Source organism: Candoia aspera, chromosome 1 (assembly GCF_035149785.1).
Source record: "Candoia aspera isolate rCanAsp1 chromosome 1, rCanAsp1.hap2, whole genome shotgun sequence".
Classification (NCBI taxonomy): domain Eukaryota; kingdom Metazoa; phylum Chordata; class Lepidosauria; order Squamata; family Boidae; genus Candoia; species Candoia aspera.
In genome coordinates, this window is record NC_086153.1 from 161,057,541 (window position 1) to 161,077,752 (window position 20,212).

At 40.3% G+C, this 20,212-nt stretch overlaps 1 protein-coding gene across 2 annotated transcripts; it reads left to right on the plus strand.

The window, feature by feature from the left end:
• The first annotated feature begins 885 nt into the window (after positions 1-885).
• On the plus strand, positions 886-8,761 carry TMEM17 (transmembrane protein 17). 2 transcript variants are annotated; one of them, XM_063316944.1, is made up of 4 exons: positions 886-1,093; positions 2,545-2,648; positions 2,948-3,061; positions 7,994-8,761. In XM_063316944.1, the coding sequence occupies exons 1-4, from the start codon at positions 982-984 to the stop codon at positions 8,345-8,347; spliced, it is 684 nt and encodes a 227-aa protein (XP_063173014.1). In that variant the 5' UTR covers positions 886-981; the 3' UTR covers positions 8,348-8,761. The 2 variants fall into 2 exon arrangements, with proteins under 2 accessions (XP_063173014.1, XP_063173021.1); XM_063316951.1 differs by lacking the exon at positions 886-1,093 and adding an exon at positions 2,132-2,360.
• The last annotated feature ends 11,451 nt before the right edge of the window (positions 8,762-20,212 follow it).

Sequence of the window (20,212 nt, forward strand, 5' to 3'; positions counted from 1 at the left end):
ATGGAGCAAACTACTGTCTCTATCTGATATACCACTGAGAGATTATCATTCAGAGCTGTGTTTTTGCAGCATTTTGTACCTAGTTAAACATCCCAGAAGGCGGCAATGGCAAATCATTTCTATTCCATTGCCAAGACAAATACAAGGACGCATCCATGAAGTCACCAGGAGTCAAGCTCCACTCAAAGGAGATTTGTTCGTTTAGTACTGGAATGACGGAAGGCTGTGTTCCTACCTCGGCAGGACGCTCACAGCAGTTCTCTGGTGTTAAAATTATTGCTGAACAATTCCGAGAGAATTCGCTATTTGCCTTAAGAGGCTTGAGCCAATGCAAACTGTTTAAGAAACAAACCGCCCTGCTGAAACTCAGGCGTCAAATGCGACTTTGGCTGCAATTCTTTTATGCAGTCCCTTGGTAGTGAGGTTCAGTGGACTTTACTTAGCCAACTCTTAACTGCAAACGGTGCTGTTAGGAATTTTGCTTCCAATGTCCTGTTTATGGGCCACTTTTCTCTTTGCCTGCACTAAGGAGAATTGCAACTTCTCTTTAATCTTTAACAGAACGAAATGGTTGCTGAGCGCTGTCAGTCCGCAGCGTCGTCAGGGCAGCCCAGACACTTCATAGCGCTTCTTTGCAAATGAAGCGAACCAAAGGAATGCCTGCCAGCCTTCTATTTCTTCTTTCCGTTCCCGCTCCCAGTTTTTTTTTGCAAGCAAAACCAGGGAGGGAGACGCCTCACCCAGAAAACACACTAGGCACCATCCTCCTTCCTTCCTCTGTAAAAAGCAAGGCAGCCCCGAATGGAACGCCAAGTGTGGACCCTCCCTCTTGCCCGGTGTTGGTCAAAGCATCGGAACCGGAAGTTGTGAACGCGCGGCAATTCCCCCGGGCGACAGGGCTTGTGCTTACGCTGCGTCAAGAATTTCAGCCACACCCCATTGCCCTAGCAACGGCTCTCGGGCGGCCGATCGCATCGCCCCATGTCTTTGCCGGAGCCGGTGAGAAGGCGGCTGAATTCTTTCAGCCGAACTGTTTTTACGGACAACAACCGCACGGGACCTGAGAACAGAGGCGACGCCAACCACATTCCGGGTGAGGGAGTGGCGTCGGCGTTGTGCCAGCTACAAAGATGGCGGCGTCAGCACCGTCGCCATCCACGCGGTGGCTGCTGCGGAGCTGCTGCCAGACTTCCTGGCAGAACGTGGAGGGATCGCGAGACGGTGATCGGGGTTTCAAGGATGGCGATGCATCTTGGAGCGTTTGGGCTCTGGAGAACTCGGAAGGCTACTCCTTGTTCCAAACCACCCCACCCTTCAAACCCAATCCTTTAAAGTATACAAAATATTCAAACGTTCCTTTTTTTCTCTTGTTGTTTATTCGTTTAGTCGCTTCCGACTCTTCGTGACTTCGTGGGCCAGCCCACGCCAGAGCTTCCTGTCGGTCGTCAACACCCCCAGCTCCCCCAGGGACGAGTCCGTCACCTCTAGAATATCATCCATCCACGTTGCCCTTGGTCGGCCCCTCTTCCTTTGCCTTCCACTCTCCCTAGCATCAGCATCTTCTCCAGGGTGTCCTGTCTTCTCATTATGTGGCCAAAGTATTTCAGTTTTGCCTTTAATACCATTCCCTCAAGTGAGCAGTCTGGCTTTATTTCCTGGAGGATGGACTGGTTTGATCTTCTTGCAGTCCAAGGCACTCTCAGAATTTTCCTCCAACACCACAGTTCCAAAGCATCTATCTTCCTTCTCTCAGCCTTCCTTATGGTCCAGCTCTCACAGCCATGTGTTACTACGGGGAACACCATTGCTTTAACTATGCGGACCTTTGTTGTCAGTGTGATGTCTCTGCTCTTAAGTATTTTATCGAGGTTTGTCATTGCTCTTCTCCCAAGGATTAAACGTCTTCTGATTTCCTGACTGCAGTCAGCATCTGCAGTAATCTTCGCACCTAGAAATACAAAATCTTTCACTGCTTCTACATTTTCTCCCTCTATTTGCCAGTTATCAATCAAGCTGGTTGCCATAATCTTGGTTTTTTTGAGGTTTAGCTGAAAGCCAGCTTTTGCACTTTCTTCTTTCACCTTGATCATAAGGCTCCTCAGTTCCTCTTCGCTTTCAGCCATCATTTTGTCTCTTAACACGACACTATTGCCAGAGGGACCAGCTGGAGTCGTGGTACCCTCAGCGTGCAAAGCAGACGATAACCTCTGTGCTGCAGCCCCGGATGAGAACTAAGGATAATGACAGTATTTAGTCTAGAAAAGCTACATCTTACGGAAAATTGTTACCATTTGGGGCACATCGTACAACCAGAGGGCAAATGCAGACCATTCTCCCTTTCAGCTCCACAGGCCAACGCAGTTAGTTTCAAAAACATGTCGGTGTGACATACAGAATGGCAGTTCCTTAGAAGCCACTGTTCCAGTGCGAGCCTGTAGACGTGTGTTGAGGTCACTGAGGTCTAGAGAGTAGCTGTCCCTGACAGCAGAATATGCAGTACCGCTCAGGTTCCTCATGGCTGCTTTCCTCTCTTTGTCTCTTCAGATAATGAAATAGTCTCCAGTTTGCCGTTACAGATGTCCCTGTATTTCAACCTCTGGTTCTTCCCTTTCTGGTGGGCAAGCAGTATTGCCATGTTGCAGCTGAAGGTAAGATCTGAAGACAATAGATGCACCACCATTTTGAGTTTTGTGATTCTTGTTTTCTGACACCTTCTGCAAGAGAGATCGGTTATTGCCTTTTACCACACCCCTGTAATTATGCAAAATGATTTCCACGGAGAATAGTCTGAGTGATACATTTGATGCAGATGGATTGAGAAGTAGGTAAGTTTGCAGAAAATAAGTTTGTCTTCTCAATGAGATTTGGTTTACCAAAAGACAACTTCACACATAAAATTAATTTGTACAAGCGGAATATTTATTTTCCATTCTCCTCTCAATTCTAGTATTCAGTCTTACCAGATTACTACAAATTCATCCTTGTGACAAGCATTATATTAACATCTTTAATTGAGGTTATACGTCTGTACCTTGGATACATGGGAAATTTGCAGGAGAAGGTAAGTTTGCTTCACATACTTAATCACCTTTCTAAGCAAATGGATACAGTGCTTTGAAACAGACAAAACATTGGAAAATTTATAGTTCGAATTCAGGACCAACTTTGAATCTAATTTGTTTTTAATTCAGCCAGGTGTAGTAGCACTTAGCTGACCTTGGTTGATCTGAAAAAGAAAGTAAGCACACCATTCCTGATTAACTTAGATGAGAGACCACCAAGCTATTAAAAAGCTGTAGGCTAGCTAGGAAGTTGGAAAAACTTCCTGGAAGAAGGCAATGGCAAACCATTTCTGTTGTCAAGAAAATTATGTGCTCATATGAACATCAGGCTGGGCTTGATTTGCAGTGTTTGTGTGTTCGGGAAGCTCACAAATGTGGACAGGAAGGCAGCAGTTTCTAGCAAACTGTGATGTCACATGATGACATCATCACACACCATCATTACCCTTCCATATCATCGCTCAAGCAGAAAGGTAACAGCTTTCTTCCTCTGTTGCTTGCTGATGGTTCAGGTTTAAGGTATGCATAGCCATCGGTAGATCAATCCTCTATGAATTTGCCCAAGGAGAAACTTCTACAGTTTGACTATGCATTATGCAAAGAAGTAACTCCTTTTAGCAGTCCCAAATTATTCTGCATGTTAATTTAATGTAAATTAATTTAAATGTAATTAGTTGACCATCTTAAGTGGCCCAAACAGACTTGTCTGTGGGTCCATTAGGCAAGGGAGGTCTGCCAGCTCCACTCTGTCATCTAAGTGAAGAGACAGAGTCAGAGGTACAGTAGATGACCACTGTCTGAGGTACCAACCCACTGTAAAGTCTTTTAGAGAGTTTGAAAGCCCTTAAGATAGGGCTGAATTTGCCTTTTTTTTAAACAGTATCCACACATTGTATTGTCCTTGTCACTGAACTATCTATCCCTTTCCTGATCAGTCACTGCCAGCTCAGATCCCATTAGATGTATGAGCCATTCGATTTTTTGAGCCAGTGTGCATCACCTTCAACTGCTTACACCACATTTGCTATTTAAAGACCCATTCCCACAGTTTGGAGAAATTCCCTTTTTTTAAATTATCCTAAAAGTTTACTATAAGCGGCAAATGCTTAATATTTATTTATTTATTTTCTATAGCTGCCCATCTCAACAAGTGATGCAAACTACTCTAATTCCACACCATATGTAAACAACTTTTAAAAAATCAATCTCAGCATTCATTCTGACTCTGTCACCAGTTCAAAAATGATCCATTTACCTTTACTGTTTCCTTTTCTTTAGCCAGTTACCGGTCTGTGGGAGCTGTGGTCCTCTTACCTCATAGTGAATTAATTTAATGAGGGACTTCGTCAGAGGATATTTGAACATTCCTCTCTATATTCTTGTTGATAGGTAAAGGTAAAGGTAAAGGTTTCCCTTGACATTAAGTCCAGTCGTGTCCGACTCTAGGGAGCGGTGCTCATCTCCATTTCAAAGCCGAAGAGCCGGCGTTTGTCCGCAGACACTTCTGTAGTCATGTGGCTGGCATGACTATACGGAATGCCATTACCTGCCTGCCGAAGTGGTACCTATTAATCTACTCACATTGGCATGTTTTCGAACTGCTAGGTTGGCAGGAGCTGGGACTAGCAACGGGAGCTCACCCCGTCACGTGGATTCGAACCGCCGACCTTCCGATCGGCAAGCTCAGCAGCTCAGCGGTTTAACCCGCAGCGCCACCGCATCATTCTTGTTGATACCTATAAAATATTTATTTATATATTAAATTTATGTACCATCTGACTTCCAAGAATATGAATTCTATGATAGGGAGACATAATGGATTTAAGCTAACTTGCATATAATTTTTTCCATCTCTTCTTGATCCTTTTTTAAACATTCAAATCATGCTGATTTCCTTGAGAACAGAAATATCAAACATAAAGAAAAATTGTATATTTCCTGTATCTATTTCATACTTTTTCTGTAGTAACAGACTCAAAGCTTGACAAGTTCTGTTGGCTCTTTCAATATACGCGTTTACTATTGTTCCTAATTTCACAGCTGTGGTGCGGCTTACTTAAATAAGAACAAAGTCCTCTGAATTCTTGAAATACATTAAGAGTTAATAATATACTGAAACAGTATTTGTAATGTTTAAAAGTGAAATGTTTAAAAATTAACATGGAACTAAAATGAAAATTATTTAGAGAGTGTATGTATGTATGTAGAGCCTTGTGTGGCGCAGAGTGGTAGGCAGCAGTATTGCAACCAAAACTCCACGACCCAAGTTCAATCCCACCGGAAGCTGGATTCTCAGGTAGCCGGCTCAGGTCGACTCAGCCTTCCATCCTCCCGAGGTTGGTGAAATGAGTACCCAGCTTGCTGGGGAAGGTGATGACCAGGGAAGACAATGGCAAACCACCCTGCTATAGTCTGCCAAGAAAACATCACAAAAGCGGCATCCCCCCAAAGGGTCAGACATGACTCGGTGCTTGCACAGGGGACCTTTCACCTTTTCATGTATGTATGTATGTGTACGTGTGTGTGTGTGTGTGTGTATACACATACATACATAGATACATACATATATACACACACCATTCAATCGTGTCCAATTCTTGGAGACTGCCTGTTCAAGTCCGTGTAGTTTTCTTGGCAAGGTTTTTTGGAAGTGGTTTGCCCTTGCCTCCTTCCTAGGGCTGAGAGAAAGTGACTGGCCCAAAGTCACCCAGCTAGCTTTGTCTGAGGCAAGGCTAGAACTCACGATCTCCTGGTTTCTAGCCTGTGTGGGTGTGTGTGTATCTGTAAAACAAACATCAGCAGCATTTTTGGGAGCAAAGACAACACTTGGTGTTTGAGGGCATGCTGAGAGTCATGGAATTTGATTTCATTTACATATAACATTAATTAAAATTAAATTTAGTTGATAAAGTTTTCCTCTATTTAATATTTTTTCTTTTTCAGTCACATTAAAAATCACAATTTATTAACAACTTTGAAAGTCTTTCAGGGGACTATATACAATGCTGGACTTGTGGTTGTGTTGCTTTGCTGTGTAACACAGATTTAGATGGGGGCTGCACTGAACTCAGTGTGACTTGGTTCTTATTAAACATTTGTAAACATCGAAGTGAATATTTGTAGCTCAGGGTTGAACTGTGGAGTCCTTGGTGCTCTCTGAGCCTTGTTGTTTTCTTGCAGACATTTCTGCAATCTGTACAGCATCTTCCAACAAAATGGATACCCACTCAACTTATCAAAAAGTGCCTCACCACCCAACCTACTACAACCCAACCAATAGAAACTATGAAAAGGATAACACTACGATACATCAGAAACATCTCAGAAACTACCAACAGACTGCTAAAACTGCATGGCATCACTGTAGCACATAAACCAACTAAAACTCTTCAAAACATATTAAGCAACCCAAAAGACCCAATAGCCCAAGAAGAAAAAACAGGAGTTATTTACAACATACAGTGCAAAGACTGTAGCAGCCACTACGTAGGACAGACAGGCAGAAGACTAGCAGAGCGCATCCACAAACACCCACTAGCAGTCAGAAGACACGATGAGGACTTCTTAATCTCACAACACATGGACAGACTCAACCATAGTTTCAACTGGGAAACTGTGAGCATCCTAATCCAAAAACGCCAGAGAATTCCTGGAAGCCTGGCACTCAGACCAAGCAGCAGACTCATAGAGGTAAACAACATTTACATGCCATTCAAAAGAGACAATAGAAAAGCCAAAAGACCAGTACACTCCCTTGCCAGCAACCAACACCCAAATATGCAAAAATCAGCACTAGGATTAACACCAGATCAACAATCCAACAGCACAATACACCCTAATCAAGGAACTCAGTCAGTCAGCCAAGCAGCAAACAGCCCAATCAAAAAACTCCTAAGGAGAGAACAACACCCCCACCAACATAAGCAGGGCAAGCCACAGTATATAAACTGAGAGCAAGGCCCACTCCCTCTTTGCACTGAAGATGTTGCCTAGTCTGGCAGTGAAATGTCTGCAAGAAAACAACAAGGCTCTGAGAGCACCAAGGACTCCACATTTGTAAAAATGCACTGTGTTCCATTAGTCCAGCATTCTGCCTGTAATTTCAATAGCCGTCTAAAATTGTGTTGTCCAGCATAAAGTTTAATTAAATATGGTCTTAATCTGCCCATGTGCAGAATGTATTTTCCTGGTAAATGAAAAGAATCATGCTAGGTTTTACAGGTTACATAGAAGGTAATTCAATGTGTTGATCCAAGGTCTTAACAGTTTGTATTCAGCTGTGGCCTTCATATGTAAAATTAGTGTATAGCTATTTATTATCTTTCTCCCCTCTAAGTCTCTTTGTCCTGGCTTTTGCTAAATTCTGCTTCCTCCTAGCTCCCAAGATGCTACTTGTCCAGAGCCTGCTATTTCAAATCAAAGCCCCTGACAGGGAGCAAGACCTTAAAGAAAGTGATTGATAGCATTTTCCATCTGCAGCTCTTGAGGGTAGCTAAGATGCAATACTTGCTCTTGAAATGAGACAAACAAGCAACTTGTATCTCTTCTGACTCTTCCCCTATCCGCCTTCCATCCTGTTTGTGTTTTCTTCCCCTGTCATTGAAACTATATAGAGAATGATGGCTGGCTGAGATGTCTGCCTGAAAAGTCTAGGAACGATGCTTCATTTCACTGACAGAATTGTCTTCAAGTCATAACAACAAGAATGGAAAAAGCTTTTTCTGCAGAGGAAAAAACACGAAATCTGATTCTTGTACTATAGCACTGAAAAACTGTCCACTGAAATAATTGAGACTCTTGAATTTCTATCTTTATATCTTGGACACTGGTGTAGAAAGCCAGAGCAATAGATTTTCTGTGCTCTGTATGAATTGTCATGTTGATAGGATGATATAATGTACTGATTCCTTCCCCCCCCCCCCTCTTTATAGGTTCCTGAACTAGCTGGGTTTTGGCTCCTGAGTCTCCTTTTGCAAGTGCCCTTAATTCTTTTCCTACTTTTAAATGAAGGGTTAAAGATTCAACCTTTGGAACGAGCAGTAAACATTATTTTTGTAGTGTTTCTTGTCTTCCAAGTTATTACTGCCTTCCTTGCCCTCAAAAGAATGGTGAACCAACTGGCAACTCGTTTCCATCTTCATGAATTTGACCGGCTAGATGCTCCTCTTCCCTCTGATGACTTAGCCCGGCAGACGAGGAGACTGGAAGCTCTAGGGACTATAGGACCACAAGTGGAAGAATTTCGTTCAAGCAGTGGTGTTTGGGGGTCTGCAGTGAGAACTTGACCAGATCCAGAGCAACCACTCATTGAAGCTCCTCTGCTTGTTGCCGTAACTATGTGTTTTAGAGAACTTGATTTAGAAATTCATCTTGTTCTGGATAGTACAAGCTAAGAGGAGTGTTACCGACAAAATATTTACAGTGATTCTGATGCAGTAGGAAGTGTTAGGGGAAAATGTCATTGGTTGTATGTTTGCCCATGTTTTGGCAGTATGATTCTTGAACAGATTAGTCTTCCACCCATTCCTGCTTGTGTTATCTATTTTATGGAATCCATATTGATATGGCCTTCATCTGTTATCTTTCAACATGTATTCATATCCAGATGTTTTTCAGTGGAGAAAAAGATACTTTGTTTGAATCAGCATTCAGATTTCACAGTACTTTATGGACACCTGGAATGTGATTAAGGGTTTCTATCAAACAAAATTGGTTTATTTTTAATTACTGTATGTATTTAAAGGTACTATGGGACTATTTTGCAAACAGTAAACATTTTTAAAACACTCTTTTTAATCTTGTTTTAACCTTTTAAAAACAAGCTAGCATTTCTCACTGAAAGATGCTCGGAAAATTACAGCCAAATATTTCCCAGTGTTTTTTGCTATTCCAGAATGGGGGAAAGTCTTCTTCACCTCTGTATAATTTAAAAGAAATTGAGTGCTGGACTAGTCTTAAGCAAGTTACATAATTATATAAAGTGAAGCCAAGACCTATTCATATACGTAGTATTACAATCTATATACAGAGAATAACACTGTTAGCAGCTCAACTATTTTCTAACGGAGTGCAAAGCATTTGAAGGAGGTGTTTTGCAAAATGAACAAAATAACTCTATTTAAAAAGTTAAAGTATTCACATCCTACCTTGTTACAAGAACTAAAATGTTGGGAGAAGCAGATGGAGTAGAATGCCCCAAATTTGACCCTATGGAAATATGTGGCCAAGCAAGCACACTAGCTGAGATAAGAATGTTAACTTTGAAATCAGACAAGAACTGGATGACAGCAACCAGAGATAAAAATGTTAACCACCATGCAGCAAGTCATGTTTGACTCGGTAACCTAATTGCCAACAGAAGGACAGCTGAGGTGACATGATGAAATGCTGGCAAAGGATAAAAGGCAGAGCTGTGCAGGTTTCTGTGAGAAAACCTTTATTTGGGCACACTGCCATCAACTTATGCCAAGCATTCCTGTCTTCCACAACCTCATGCATCACCTGGCCAGTTCTGTAACAGAGCAAATGAGTATGTGCCTGCATCTCTCTCTGTGTATGTGTAATGCTTAAGGAATTGTCATAAAGCTACTGTAGGTTAAGAGAGACTGTGTGCTCCCTTGAGCATTTCATTACTGCCTAAGGTCCTGAACTGTATCTCTGATGGAAGTGTGTGAGTGTATCTTCTAATTAATTCCTCCCCTACTGATCAAGGCTATGTGTGCACCAAGCCGTGGCTGCACTTATCTAGTCTCTGGACTAGGTAGAACCTAAAGAAGGTGGAAGGTGAATGTGTCTCAGTGATCTGAAAGTAAAAGTGAATGGATGAACTGTAACATCCTTTGTAAGGCTCATGTTGCTCCAGTTTTTGTCTCCAATTCTCATTGCACATGAACATAGACCACACTTCTGCTGGGACAACCAGCAAAGTGAAGTAGCTGTGCATGCATGTACATGCAGAAACAACTGGGGAAAAATTTGAAGCTGGCACATGAGCTTTACAAATGATCTGACTGCTCTAACTGCTCAAAGTGAATGCATTGTTTGCACTGATGCTTCTGTTTCAGATCTCTTGTTCACCCCTATTCTGATTTTGTGGCATCACAAGAACTTTGATAATTTCTTATGCTGAGAACAGAAAGAGAAGTCTCAAAATTTGAAGTAATAATTCAAGTTCTCAAATTCTTCTACCAGTTGTGTCTCATATTCTCCTCCATAAAGTTTGGTTGATATTTCCTGTTGATTGAAAAGAACTGTTCAGAACCTTTGAGCATGCACTGCACCTCCAGTTTGGCCTGTGATGGCAATATATAATTGAATATCATTAGAATATTGATGACACCTCACCCCAAACCAATGTAGATGTTGAATAACACTGGTGAGAATGCTGAGCCTTGTTTTACCCCATACTGGAGCAACTACAGGCTTGATAACTCACTCATAATTACCACCAACTGGAACCACCAATTCAGAATGGAACAGAACCACCATAAAATGATGCCCTGACTTCCAACCCTCATTGTTGGAATCAACAGGATTGTTTGAATCAAACACTGCTGAAAGGTCAAATAAAATCATGAAGGATCCCTTCTCTCCATACAGATCCCAGCAAAGGTCATCTACCAGTATCAGTCTCATATTCAGGTCTGAATCCTGACTAAGGGGCAGATAATCAAGAATCCTCCGAATTATAAGCCCTACCACCTCCAAAATCTTCCCCCAAAAGGGAAAATCAGAGACTGGGCAGAAGTTATCTAAGATGATCAAGAGATGCTACAAACAGACTGAGGGTCCAGATGGATTTGAAATAAGATTTTGGAATTAATTACAAGAGTCCTTCCTGTGGAAATGCTTTTGTTTCAAATTCTCTTAAAAAAGAAATGATAGGATGAGACTTTGAAGGTTGGACACTAGAGGGAACCAGAAGGAACTAAAGGTTACAATTAAAGGAGAATAATACTTAAATTTGGCTTACTAATACAGAATGAAACAAAATATTTTAATATTGGACATGATGAAGGATATTTTTGAACAATGGACCCAGAAGTTAATTTTAAGAGTGTCTGCCTCTATAGAGAGATTGTGTTTAAAAGATGTTATGAAAGAGGAACAAGTTTTACCTGACAAGATTGAGACTGATGTGAAAGTGGATTTAAAAATGACAACTGCAAGAATTATATGGAAAAGGATGCTACACGGACGTACAAAGAAAGCAGCTGATGTCTTAATGATTAAAAGGGATATACAAATAATAAACCAAGAGAGTGACCTAGATAATTTTCCTATATTGGATTTACAAAAGAGGCTTGTCAAAACTTGGAAGAATTTTGTGAGAAGAGACAAAAAATGAAAAGAAATCAAGTTCTAGGACATTATTTGAAGGGAACAAAGATTAAGATTCTTAAAAATAAAAGGAAGGAATGTAAAGTTGGTTTATTTGATTAAGGTTAAAATAGATACATTGTTATCTCTGGTAACACTTAATGGACTTTTGCTGATCAGGACTGAAATGGTGAGTCTTTAAGGATTTGTTTATAGATAAGAGATGGAATATGGGAAGAAGAGACCATTTGTTGTATTTTAAGAGAAGGTGATAATTTACTAAAATTGTTTATACTTGTGATGAAGGGGAAGTAATTTCTTTATATAGTTCTTTTTCTTTACTATGTTCTTATTTTTTCTTTTCTTTTCTATACTATTTTTTTTATTCTTTTCTTTTTTCAGTTTGTATTAGTTTTTATTTTTGTAATTGTAATTCTTAACAAAATTAACTATTAAAAAAGGAGTATGCACAACGCCATCATGTTCAAGTCATATAGCGTACCTCCTCCACCAAAGAGGGCATTATCACCTCCTGAATCCACACACCCCGGTTGCCCAGAGAGAATGAACGCAGCCCCAGAGAACTCTATATACTTTTCTAGACTCCACAAACTCAAAGTAATCCAGATGACACCACAAGATATTGCCCCATCATTACTGTAAATTGGGCCCAAGGTCAAATCTGTGAAGTCAAATTCTACCTTTTAAGCATGGTTTTAGGTTACTTTACAAATTCAGTAAAGCAAAGCTAGCACCCATTTAGAATTAGCAATTTTTTCAAGGCACATTCACATAATGAGAATTCACTGATTTTATGCAATCAGCATGCCTATGATATATTTGCATTTCTTGTTATGACAATATTTCAGCTTTCTTAGAGTGCTATATTTCAAACATTACTACATTTCATGCAAGGATGCCAACAATGCTCTTTCAGTTCTTCTATTATCTTAAATAGATAATGTTGTGGTTAGTTCTTTCCCCCCTGGGGAATTTATTCATTTTGTTCTACACTGTTCTTATGAGATTCAAGTCAGTTTAAGTCAGGAGATTAACACGGAGGGTGGGGGATGAGATTAGCATTATGGAAGAAAAGTTTCAGAAGATAGTGATTCATTTAGTATGACCAATTTAGAGGTTCATTTTCTATTCTGCCTTATCAATAATGGCAATCTTCAAGGGGCATAGCCTTTTATTGGAAAATGGTGATTTTCTCTCTTGTTGATGAGAAAAATGCAATGCTAACTGTCAAGATGTGATGCTAACCTCTGGTCATGTCTTTGTGTTTCTGACCAGAAACCTGAATGAAAGAGCGTGAAGGAAAGCAGCAAGCCTCTTAAAGGAGGCCAAATTCACCCTAGTAACTTGTGAAGGCAAAACGGACAAAATTAAAGGCAGCAGTGGAGGTGGGGGTGGGGGGAGCAAATGACAAGAATAAGTGATAAGGAGCCACAAAAAGGATTAGACAGGCTGGTAGCAACTAGCAATTGCCAAATGCAACACAATCGAAACTGGCCATTGAGATGGGACAGCCCTAGGACATAAAGGACAGAAATGAAGGAAAGCCCAGGATTACTGTGTTCTTCAATATTGAATTTTCCCTCCAGAAGCATCAGGCATGAAATATGATAGTGATAAGCCAAGATTGAAAACAGAGCCATGGAAAAAAGGAAAAGAGGGAGGGGGAAGGAAAGGAAAAGAAAGGAAAGGGGCAAGAGAAGGAGAGAATTATAAAGGGGTTCTGTGAAATTTGCTGGAAGAATAATTTAATTTGGTAGTCATTGATAATCATCACCCAAAGTAAATCAATACGGGACTTAATAAGTGAAAAATTCGAACAAGTCTGCCCCACTGAATTCAACAAGATTTACTTCAGAGTAAATCATGTCTAGGATTATGTTGTTAGCTATAACTATATAGAACTAGCCTATTAGGTCTTTGTAAACTGTGGAAAATACATTTAAAGTATAATTAGTAACCAGTACTTGTTAGGGCACTGACCTGGTTCACCCCATGCTAAGCATGGTTTGTTTACACATGGCTTATTGACTAAAAATCATTGGCGGGCTTCACAATGCACTAAATGATAAAGCAGGGATAGCAATCTTTTTGTGTGGAGGGCACTTTTAGAATTTTGACAGCACTTTTATAAAATGACTTCCATGTGACACTTGCCTATTCAGAAAAAGTCTGCCATGTTGGGCCTGGCCAGTCACAAAGTACATTTTCAAGACAGTGAGCTAGTTCCTGGGATGTTCTCTAGCACCCTAGTGGACTTTTGTGATATCCATTGTCATTGCTGAAAGTAAGTATGATGCTAGAGGCTTGGGCTTTGCTTAGTAACATGCCAACTTCCTACTAGTGGTGTGTAAAACTTTCAAAACATTTTGCACAAATGTTTCCTCTTATTTAATTTTTTTCTACTGAAGGAGTTATAATGCCATAAACCATCCTTTGCTGAGCTGGTGTCACACAATACATTAAACTAAACCAACCCAACCCAACCATATTCTCATTTAGTGCAATGTTTGAACACACCCAGGGTCTAAAAGCATAGGATGGAGTGACCCTACTGAAAGAAATTAAGCCTGGTCTGTCCAGAACCTAGGAAACAATCCACTGAGGAACCTCATGAATATTGCCTTGAGTTTCATGCCAGATAAAAAATAGAGATAATTTAAGCTTGTATTTCCGGCTTGTATTCAAAGGAGATGTTGTAGTCAGAACTAAACATTCAGGTGGGAAACTTATGCTGCTGCAATAATCCAAAGAAAGACATGGATAACTGGTCTCTGAAAACTAATTAGGAACACAATGAATTACAATTATCAGGGGAATTATGCAATTAAGGACTTCTTTGTATAGAGACTGTACTTGAGTCAGGAGCCAACAGCAGGCAACAAGATAACTGACTGAAGAAACTTGGTTGACTCTTTATAATTACATATATGCATTTTAAAAAAATCAACCTAGCAGGTATGGAGACCGCTTTTTAATTTTACCATATGGCTGTGGTGCCATTTTGCTGCAGCTGTTTTTCATTACTGATACTATTGTTGGTTAATAGAAGGCTGGCAGCATTTTCTGGACGAGCTACTCACTGTTTTCAACATAATTTTTTTCTTCTAAACCTTTCTTGCAAAAACTGTTTTGCCTACTGGAGATCCCTAGTTTGAATCTAGGGCATAGTTTAACACACAAAAATGCATGAAGGGTAGGAAGTCTTCTTAAGAAGAAGGTACACCTTGAATCAATCAGTAGGAATGTCACCTGTTCCTGTATGGCCTCACAACTTCCTAAATGCAATGATCCAATTATTTATACCCTAGTTTTAAAATTAAGTGGCTTACAAGAAAAAGAGCTAATCTATCCTGAATGCACACTGCATGTGTCACTTAATTGGCAGATGTGGTAGATTGGCTTGCAAAGCAATCTCTGGGTAAGAGATCCTAGTTTGCATAAAATAGTGTGAGCATGCTTAGCATAAAACTGGACTTTGATTGTACTTGTAGGTTACGAGCCCAAGCTGACCAGTATTTGTCCTTACAGTGAGCAGAGAATGCTGCATGTGATATGGGTACCACAAAAGCTAGTTACCTACATTATTCTTTATCTTATTAAAAAGCATGATGTGAAAGGCTTGGTTGACCAAGACCATGATGGAGTGGAGATCAAGCCCATCTATTGATGATGATGGAAGATAGATGATTGATTGATTGATTGATTGATGAAAGATGGATAGATATGCTGTGTATTTCTGAAAGTAAGAGAAAGGGGAAGAACATAATCAGAATTAGGATGGCCTGATCTTGTGGAGCAGACTGATGAACACATGCATGAAGGTGGAATTTTACTTATGAATGCAAGGGCTAAAGAATGTTTGTTACCTTGATTGATATGGATGTATATGAAAGTAAGAACTAATAGGTTGACAATAGTTGCAAGTTATGCTCCAGGGTATAGTGGTAAAGAACAAAAGCAGGGATGACTTTTGGGGGAAATTGTGCAACATTCTGAATGACTGTGATTTAGAAAAAAAGTTATTCTGCTAGATGGCATGAACAGATGGGTGGGAACTAGGTAAGCCAATACAGAAAAATAGCTGGGCCATTCAGACACACAAGAATGAATGAGAATTGTGTCTGGTGTTTACAGGAGCATCTGTTTGTTTTGAATATTGGTTTGAAGTCTGTTCATGCATACAAATGGCAAAGGAATGAACTGAAATTAGTTTATTATGAAAGGCTGAAGGAATTACAGAAAGATACAAGAGTGATGAGAGATTCTGGATGTAAACAAACCATTATTTGGTACTGTCAGGAATGGATCTTTGGAAAAATGGGTATGGAAGAAAAGGAAAGAACTGAAAGAATTGGAGGGAAAAAGTAGAATCACAGGATCACAGAGTGAGAAAGTACCTAGGAGGTCATCCAGTTCAACCAAGTAGAAGAACCACAAAAAGAGGAAGTATGCGTGCTGGGTGAAAAATATTAGCTAAGCAGAATAAATGGAAAGCGAATGTGGAGATGGGGAAAAGGGATGTGGAAGTTTCTGGGAACAGAGCGAAAAAACTCTTTTGAAACGCCACAGAACAGTTGGCGTTAAACGGGAAATATGAAAAAGGGTGCTTGATGGAATGAACGAAGCGGAAGAGGATGCGAATTGGAAAAATGCTAGTAAGGGAATGATCACTCGGGGGGTGAGTAAACTGCTGTAAAATGTGCATGTAGAGAAAATAATAATTGTAAAGAATGTCAAAGAAAGCAAGGAGCCATTCAGACTGAAAGAGGCAGAGAACGTGCAGAAATAAAACACTGTTTTGAAAATGGGTGGAGAGGGCTGAATAAGGAGCCTCCAGCAGAGTGAACGGAATTTAAAATAAAATGGATGAAATTATTTGGGGAAAAACTGAAGTCGGAGAATGATGGAAATCATGTTTTAGAGATTTGTATGGGAATGAGAGTGATACGTTGAGGAATGGAATGGATACAAATGCTATAAATGTTAGTGTGAGAGAAAAAAAACAAGGGAAAGAAAATTATAAAAACTGTGAAAATGTTTAAGAATAATAATGCTGCACAAGTAACTGGAGAAGTGTAGTTTGCTTATGGATTGGCTGTGTGATTTGCTGACATTTGTGTGAAGGCCGCATCTGTGCCTGAGGGTTGGAAGACTGCCATTGTTTTCCCCTATAGAAATGGGAACGTAGCAAGAATGAATGCAAAACTTACAGGGGAATTTATTTGTATAGTGTGCCTGGGAAAATGTCGAGCATTATTCTGTTTGAAAGGATTTAAAGAACGGTAACGAGCAAGATTTGGGAAGAGCAGGGTGGCTCTGCGTTACACATGGCCCATGCCGACCAAGGTTTAGTTGCATAGTAGGTAACTGAGATATGTACGAATATGAGAAAGAAAGTTTATAGTATGCTTGTTGATTCAGAGAAAGTATATTATATAGTGGATAGACTTAAATACTTTGCATGAATATGGAACTGATCCTTGACTGCTGAATGTGATAAGAGCTGCGTTTCTTGGAAGGAAAGAATGCATGAAAATACTGTAAATAAAATGCTTAGCAAATTGGTAAACGTTAAGCACTGAGTAAGACAATGTGATGTCCCCTCATTTGTTTGTTTGCAGGACTTATATGGCCACCTATCTCTAGGAGGCTCACAACAATCCATAAAACATGGTTAAAAACAAAAGCATTAATGTATTTATGGATCAATGTGTAATAATATCTGTGGCGATATTAGAGGTGTGTTGATTGGGGAGGTGATTGTATGTGTACTTCTGTATGCAGATGAATGCTGTGCTGTTAGCTGACAATCAGAATGATTTGCAGTAAATGTGTGGGAGATTGTATGATGCAAAGAAGAGTATATATATAAAAATTAATGCCCACTTTGTTATATGGAGGTGAGAGTTGGATATGTCAGGAGAAATACAAAAGTAGATTGAATATAGCAGGAATGGGCTATTCAAGACGTGCGTGAGTTGAAACAAGAAGATACAGGATAAAAAAGTCTGGGTGCTGAGCGAATGTGGATTGAATATGTCCTGGAAGCAGTTGTGGTTTGCCACAATAGGAGGATACGGAGAAAGAATTATAGTAAATGATCTTGGGGTAAATTAGGTTTATACTACCTGTTCTTGTCTCAGGCCTTTAATGTTGTTGTCGTACTATTTCTTACTCTTTTTCTACACTTTGCATAATATTGTGTACCCTGAAAGGGAATATTATGGTGTATGTTGGTATGTCTATATATAATAAAAACAATAAAACACTTATAAAAACAATAAAATACCTGCAAATAAAATAATAAATAATAAAAACAATAAAGTACCTGCAAAACACAGCAGCATTAAAACAAACAAACAAACAGGAAATAAAAAGCAACAAAGAATCAGTATAAATCATTTATAACAAACAGTTTTAACATGTCTAAAAAAAGGAGAGCCAGTTTGGTGTGGTGGTTGAGGCATCAAGCTAGAACCTGGGAAACTGAGTTCTAGTCCCGCCTTGGGCACGAAGCCAGCTGGGGGACCTTGGGCCAGCCACTCTCTCTCAGCCCTGGGAAGGAGGCAATGGCAAACCACCCCTGAAAAACCTTGCCAAGAAAACTGCAGGGGCTTGTCCAGCAATCTCCGAGAAGCGGACATGATTGCACAGATTAAAAAAAAGAGAGAGAGGGAGAATGGGAAGTTTAAATGTTTCCAGGAGAGGGTCTATGCTGCAAGGATATCATCTCCAAGAAAGACCACCCACTTGGCTAGCCATTTTTTTAGGACAACATCAAAGCTTAGGCAGGTTTTTATACGTGTTAGTGGTCCATGAAATCATCTCTCTCTAAGCCTTGGGAGGTTTAAAATAGGTGTGAATAGACTTTCCCAAAGCCTGGGTCTGACTCCAAAAGCCAAACTCTAATCTACTAATTTTTAATATGTTTGAACAAGAAATTATTGAATGGATGGAGAATTAACTTATGAACTAATTAATGTAATGATGGAATTTAATTTGAAATGAAGTGAAATTTAGTTTTTCCCCCACACAATCCACTTGAGGGGGGCATCCCTGGGAATCAAAGGCAAGTGTAGTCTTCCTCCTGAGAAAGCTTAAAGCCTGCTGTAAGGGTTACAATGTGAAAGGTCCCCTGTGCAAGCACCGAGTCATGTCTGACCCTTTGGGGGGACGCCAGTTTCGCGACATTTTCTCGGCAGACTGTAGAGCAGGGTGGTTTGCCATAGCCTTCCCCAGTCACCTTCCCCAGCAAGCTGGGTACTCAAGAGCTACCAGTGTAACTGGCATGCAGTTGGGGTAAATAGTTTTGTTATTTCTGGCTGCCCCATTTGTACAGTTGGACTCTTAAGAGGCAGCCATGTGTATAGCATGCTGCAGGAGTCTTGTTTAAATGTAATTAGTGTTTGAATCACTAGATCTGCCTTCGCCAGACAGCATCTCACAGACCAACCAGCCAAAGCAGATAAAAGATGCTTCTGTCCACAGATTTCCCCAGGTATAGCAGGATATCTAGGACCATTTCTATCCGTTCTTGGTTCTTCAGGAGAAGACCAGCTTGAAATAATTACACACCTCTTTGTTGGACTTCAACATAAGTTTGGGGAGTGTGCAATCTGTTCTGCGTGGGACTTCTAAACCCATGGCTACGCTGCCTTGGGTCACAGGAAGTATAGTCCAATACCTCTGAATGGCACAAGGGTGAGAAAGGCTAAGTTATGATGTAGGATGCATCATATATCCTTCCATAAACAGACCCAGTGGCTCCCTCCTTCTTCCCCATAATCTTTGCTTTTCTGGCAACTTGCCCAAGAGCAAAGAAACAGGACAAAAGATTTTGTTTTTTCTGGTTGGTTAGTAATCCAAATGGAATACACGTCCCAGTCAACACGAACTTCTATTGCAACTGCTTTGTTTAAGCCCTGATAATATCTATTTCCTCCTCATCCTTACCTACTTTTGAAACACAATGGTACATGTTGTGAACTGCATGAAAACAGCTCTGAGCAGTTGAGGCATGATCTGAATGTTTCTGCTTAAGGCAGTTTGCTCCAGTGATGCATACATATTACCCAGGTTATGTCAGTAATGCAGATACAGGGTAGGGCACCTCCACTCATGACAAATAACCTTTTTTTAAAAAAAAGTATCACAGACTTGGTAAGTGTTCTGGGCTCTCCCAACTGCATGCCATAGCAGAAAACATCATTTCCACAAGAATGTGGAAAGAAAAGGGATTTAGGAACCTATTTTAAAAATGCAGCTTCTTAAGATGTAGAATCACAATCATACTTAATGTGGGAAAATCAAACACCAATTGCAACATCTTCAGTTAAAAGCAACCTAACATTCAAAGAGAAAGAATTGATGAGTGACAGGAGCCTTTTTTATGTTGAAGAGACAAGCACATTTTTGGGGTGCATTCAGGCCAGCTGGCTGTGCCTCTCTGAAAAAAAGCAATGCCATTGTTTGATATTGAACAATGTTACAGAATCACTAATTTGGGTTTCATGACAGAATGAAGAGGTACACCAGGATAGTGAATTTGCACTTGTGTTGTATTTCAGTTGGGCTGACCTCATCTATACAACTAGTTAGGTAATACCTGTCCCTATGCAAGGAAATATCTGGGCTGAATTGAGTGTGGGTTAACTTACATTCACTCAAAGTGTGACTGCGCATCTCAGACAATGGGTTGTCTAGACACTGCCTAAGCTGTTTCTCATTCTGCCCCAGCCATTTCTGAAGGCAACTCCAGAAGTTCCAGTCACTATAGCCACAGCAAGACCTGACTGGTCATTCTCCTGCAT

What these genes read in the sequence shown, in the direction of transcription:
- TMEM17 (XM_063316944.1), top strand. Translation starts at nt 982, where the DNA reads ATGTCTTTGCCGGAGCCGGTGAGAAGGCGGCTGAATTCTTTCAGCCGA. An exon ending in CGACGCCAACCACATTCCGG is followed by an intron (nt 1,094 to 2,544) that starts GTGAGGGAGTGG and finishes TTGTCTCTTCAG; the next exon opens with ATAATGAAATAGTCTCCAGT. An exon ending in TGGGAAATTTGCAGGAGAAG is followed by an intron (nt 3,062 to 7,993) that starts GTAAGTTTGCTT and finishes CCCTCTTTATAG; the next exon opens with GTTCCTGAACTAGCTGGGTT.